The sequence below is a fragment of the Humulus lupulus genome, chromosome 2 (assembly GCF_963169125.1).
Source record: "Humulus lupulus chromosome 2, drHumLupu1.1, whole genome shotgun sequence".
Classification (NCBI taxonomy): domain Eukaryota; kingdom Viridiplantae; phylum Streptophyta; class Magnoliopsida; order Rosales; family Cannabaceae; genus Humulus; species Humulus lupulus.
Genome location: NC_084794.1, coordinates 254,038,441 through 254,044,090, shown reverse-complemented (window position 1 = coordinate 254,044,090; position 5,650 = coordinate 254,038,441). Strand labels below are relative to the sequence as shown.

General features: G+C 38.5%; 1 protein-coding gene across 1 annotated transcript; it reads left to right on the top strand.

The window, feature by feature from the left end:
• The first annotated feature begins 1,610 nt into the window (after positions 1–1,610).
• Positions 1,611–2,567, top strand: LOC133815381 (uncharacterized). Its single transcript, XM_062248228.1, has one exon. It carries the CDS (start codon positions 1,611–1,613, stop codon positions 2,565–2,567), a length of 957 nt encoding a protein of 318 aa, XP_062104212.1.
• Positions 2,568–5,650: the final 3,083 nt, after the last annotated feature.

The following is a 5,650-nucleotide window of genomic DNA, read 5'->3' as shown; positions in this document are numbered from 1 at the left end:
CACTCCAATAGGGGGCTCAACCCAGGGTGCAGCGACTGCTTCATCAAGACGAGCAAATGTTGCCCAATAGAGAACAAGGCTGTGCCAGAAAAGTATCTGCAACTGGAAGGCCTGTTAATGAACCATCGAGGCGTGTAGCCTCATGAGAAGGCCAACCTCCTAATCATAAAGCTGGCTAGCAATTCTGAAAACCAAGGAATGACATACCAGCTAGCCAGAACTAAGGCCAACCAACTTGACATGCTGGATACAATTGTGGCCATCCTCACAGAAAAAACAGAATGAGGAATGATCAAGAAGCCAGTAGTAGTTATCAAACAACATACATAGATGGTTATGATAATGACGAGGGGATAGTCGGTACTACCAACCCCATGATTATCAATATTATAATGATCATCGCAATGATGGGCACCCAAGAGGACAGTTTGTTCTGCCAAAGCCACCTGGGCCTCAAGATATCCCACCTAGGGAAAATGTGTAGACTGAAGGACCATTTGTCCCACCAGCAAGAGCTAGTGAACTATCCAGAAAGACCACCTCTTGGCCCTCCTCAAGCAGATAGCCAGAATTCAGGGAGGCGACCCAGAGGAGGAAGCATCTTCGATAGACTTGGGAGCAGAGGGCCCGACCTGCGAGATGTCTTCGACCAACTTTAGGAAAGCAATGGTTCCAATGTTGCAGGACTTGTTGCACCAGTAATCCCACCTGAACCACAAGTAAAAGCTGCTGCTCCGGCAACTGTGCCACTAGTTGCTCCAACAATCCAAGTGCAACTAGATGCCCTCACTCAGATGGTTTGGGAACTGACCATTCAAAAACTCACTGATATTGATATTGAGAGAATGAAAGGATCTCCTTTCTCTAAACGAATCAATGATGTTACAATCCCTACCAAGTTCAAGATGCCAACTTAGAAAATGTATACTGGAAGAGAAGATCCCATTTCACACATTAACAACTTTGAAATACAAATAGATCTTCAGGGAGTAAGAGAAGATGTCTGTTGTAGGATTTTCCCTACAACCCTAGCTGATTCTACTTAGCAATGGTTCTTCAAGCTAGAACCAATAACCATTACATCCTAGGATACATTTGTGAGACTCTTCTACTCAAAATTCTTTGTTGTTCGTATCCCACCAGCCGAGCTCAACGACCTTGTTGACATCAAGAAAGGGCCTAATGAACCACTTAAGGACTATGTACAAAGATTCATGCAGGAAGCTGCTTGGTCAAGAACATTCAGTGATGATGGAAAGCTGATGGCCATCATGGCTAGGATCCAAGTAAAAGGTCTCCTTATGGACTGATCTCACAAGAAAGATCGTCTACTTAACTAGAGAGTTTCTAAATCGAGCAGACAAGTTTATTAAGCTAGAAGAGTCTATTCGAAGAGCAGATAAGGCCAACCAAATAGGCACCAGTACTTCTCCAACCAAAAACATTGGTACATCTAACCAGAACCAGAAAATCAATGGTAATGGTAGTAAGAAAAACCAGAATGGTGGCAAATGAAGTAATAGTAAAACAGTGGCAACAATAATGATAACAAACAAGTAAAATCCAATGATAAGCCATGAGAGTACAATCCTCAGTTTACCACCTATTCTATGCTCTTGGGGTCACTGGAAGAATTCTTTCAAGCTACACAGGCTGAAGTACCTTATAGGAAGCCAAATCTTATTAGGAAAGATATAAGTAAGAGAGACACAAACAAGTTCTATTGCTTTCATTACGACTACGGACATCGCATCAATGGGTGTAACCAACTCAAGGATGAAATAAAATTTCTCATCTGCCAAAATCCCCAAGCCATGAGAATGTATTCTTGGCGTCATTCCAAAAAAAATCAGGTTGATGCACCCAATATGGATGCACTAGCACAACCACTACAACCAGCCCCTGTAGCTGGTCGTTTAGACATGATTTGTGGAGGACCACACCTGGCCGGTGAAAGTAGAAAGGCACTAGAAAGTTATGCTCAGACAATTTTCCATGAACCGGGAGATGAGGTGTTGGTCATCGAGGAGCGTACTCCCAAAACACCTCGATATGAATGTAAGTCCATAACTTTCACCGAGAATGACGCCATGCATGTCAAATTCTTGCACAACGACCCTTTGGTGATAGAGGCCCAGATTGCCAATATGATTGTTGTCAGAACAATGATAGATCATGGCTCCTCCGTAAACATCCTTTTCAAAACTACCATTGAAAGAATGAAATTATATGTACGAGATCTGGAGCCCTGCACACAGACCCTATATGACTTTACTGAAAAAGGAATGGCTCCAGCTAGAACAATTAAACTAGTAGTGACTGTGGGAATTGCACCAACAAACAGTACAGTCATGGCCATTTTTGTGGCAGTCGACACTCCCTCAACTTTCTATGCCTTACTAAGAAGACCGATATTGATCAAACTAAGAGCCATTACATCAACATTCCACTTAATGATGAAGTTTCTCACTAACTTCAGAATCGGGTGTGCCATGGGAGACCAAAGAGAGGCTCGAGAGTGCTATGTAACTCCTCCATCACAACTGCTAAAAATTGCTTGGAAATGACTAACATGATATTTTCTTGAACAACAGAGAGCAAGCCAATAACAGTGATGGGAGTAAGCACCATCGAAGAACAAGACACAATGTCCTCAGATAAATCGAGCAGCTCCAAATAGGGGGTTGCCCAAAGCGAAGGAGAAGATGTTGATCCTCGTTGTGGGGACTTTGATACTAGAGTGGGACCAATTGAAGACTTGAAGGAAGTTTCACTCAACCAGAGCGAACCGACCAGAATAGTAAAAATTGGAAAAAAATTCTCTAGAGAAATCAAGTCTGAACTTCTAAGTTTGTTAAGAAATAACCAAGACATATTTGCCTGGTCGCACAAGAGCATGGTGAGCATTAACCCAACTGTTATCAGCCATGCATTGAACATAGACAAAGACAACTTCAAATCGGTGTAACAGAAAAGAAGGCTTCTCGATAAAGAAAGATCTAAGGCCTTAAAATAGGAAGTTGAAAGAATAAAATAGAATAGATTCATAAGAGAAGCCTTCTACCCTGAATAGGTATCTAATCCTGTCCTAGTACCCAAGCCAAATGGCAAGTGGAGCACTTGTGTGGACTTCACCGATTTAAAAAAGGTTAGTCCAAAAGATTGTTTTCCTCTACCAAGAATTGACTAGCTAGTCTATCCTTACATTTATGGATGCCTACTCGGGGTACAATCAAATCAGCATGCACTCCCAACGAGGAGCATACTAGATTCAGAACCGACATAGGCTTATACTATTACAAAGTAATGCCTTTTGGATTCAAAAATGCTAGCGCAGTGTACCAACGATTGGTAAATATGATGTTCAAGAACCAAATAGGCAACAACATGGAAGTCTACGTTGATGATATACTGGTAAAGTCAAAAAAGGCTGGGGGGGGGGCATGTAGCAGATCTAGCAGAATGCTTCACCATTCTCAAGCATTAAGATATGAGGCTTAACCCTTTAAAGTGTTCGTTTAGGGTAAGCTCGGGAAAATTCCTTGGCATTATTGTCAATGCAAGAGGAATAGAAGCTAATCTAGAGAAAATCAAGGCTTTAACTGACATGAAATCCCCGACCAAGATAAAAGAAGTAGAAAGCCTAATGGGACGAATCACAACTCTTAGTAGGTTCGTCTCAAAATAAGCTGAAAAGTGTGTGCCATTTTTCAACTTAATAAGGGGAAATAGCAAGTTCGAGTGGATAGAAGAATGTGAAAAGGCTTTCCAAGCACTAAAAAATCATTTGGCTTTCCAAGCACTAATTGGAGTAGAAACACCAGTGTTTTCAAAATTGATTGATGGGGAAACACTTTACTTGTATCTGGAAGTTACGGAACATGTTGTTAGTGCAACCCTTATTAGGGAAGCAGACAGAGTCCAACATCCAATGTATTATATAAGCAAAGGGCTGATTGGAGTAGAAACATGATACCCCTTGATCGAAAAATTAGCTTACAGATTGCTGCTAGCAGCAAGAAAGTTAAGGCTTTACTTTCAAGCTCACCTTATCACAGTACTAACCAAAAAACCTCTCAGGCAAGTGTTACAAAAAACTGGAAACATCTGGTCGACTACTGAAGTGGGCAATAGAGCTAGGGTAGTACGAAATTGCATACCAGCCAAGAACTACTATCAAAGGGCAGACCTTAGCAGATTTTATTGCTGAATGCATTAGTGTACCAGAGGAAAACGAGCAGACAAAGGAACCAACGAATGATGGGGAAATATTAACAATGCGGAAGTTGTTTGTGGACAGATCTGTTGGGGTTTTATGCCGTGATTAAAACCAATTTCTTTGTAATCTCATTTTATTATCAATAAAAGAATAGAAATCAATTTTTGACTTAGTCAATCACTTTGCTCACATGTTTTATTTTCATGATTATTTTTTTAATATAAACTTCTATTAAATCTCTAGCATATAGCTAATCGTATCTATAGTGACGTAATCACAGTGGAATATAAATATGATTATATGTTCAAACATAAGTTAGTCCTAAGATTTGTCAGTGCACAGGATTTACACTGACTTGCCAATCTATGATATGATCTACTTACACATTGTAGTATTATGTTCTTTCCAGAACGTTAGCAAAGTAGATAAGAATGGATGTATTTGTTATATCAGACTAGACTGATATTGACAGTAGATAGGATAAGTAAACATATCGTTATTATCTATTCTAGTCATATCATAAAGTTGACCATAGGTCAATTCAATCTCAATTCTGATTGGTTAGTATTCTAACTGATTGTATTATTTGAGTTCTTTGACTTGTTCGTTACCAGCTTACCCTACGGACTATAGCCCATACTTACATCTTGGGAACTCAGTAGTATAATTGAGTGGGAGTGTTAATCATAGATATGAACATCTATAGCTTCTGATGAAGAAGTAAAATGATGGTTTCCTTTTAGTTTGGTTCAAGTTGCTAAATGATAGAGATCTCATTTTAGTAATTAATATTAGTTTACCGAAATATCATTTACAAGGAACTAAGTGTTTTAAGGATAAAATATAATGTGGGGTAATACAGTATTTTAATCCCATCTCATTGTAGACCGTCTATAGAGGATTGAGTGACAATTATGATTATAACAATGGATAATTAATAACGTATCTATATTACTTATAGAGCGTTCTATGAATTCAAGAGCGCAATTATGAGTTTTTAGTTGAGTCATGAGGAATTAATAAGTTAGTAAATTTATTTGTTAAATTTATGATAACTTATTGGAGCTTGATTTCATAGGCCCATGGTCCCCACTGTACCTTGGATAAAATCATCTAGATAGTCTCAATTGATTGATTTAATTATCAATTAGAATTATCAAAGTTGATCAGGTCAATTTTGGATGGTTTCACAAAGTTATACAATTTAAAGAGGAAAAGAGATTTTAGGATAGATTTATTAATTAAGAAAAAATAGTGTCTAAATTAATAAATAAGTTTAAATCAAGGTTCAAATTATAAATAATTAATTTGGTAAAGGATTTAAATAACTATTTAATTAATTAATCTATAGAAAATAATACAAGCCTTGATTTTAAGTCCCACGGGCTTATAATTAAATGAGAAATTTCACGGGCTTACAGCCCATGAGAA

Coding starts and splice junctions, on each gene's coding strand:
- LOC133815381 (XM_062248228.1), top strand. CDS start 1,611: ATGCTCTTGGGGTCACTGGAAGAATTCTTTCAAGCTACACAGGCTGAA.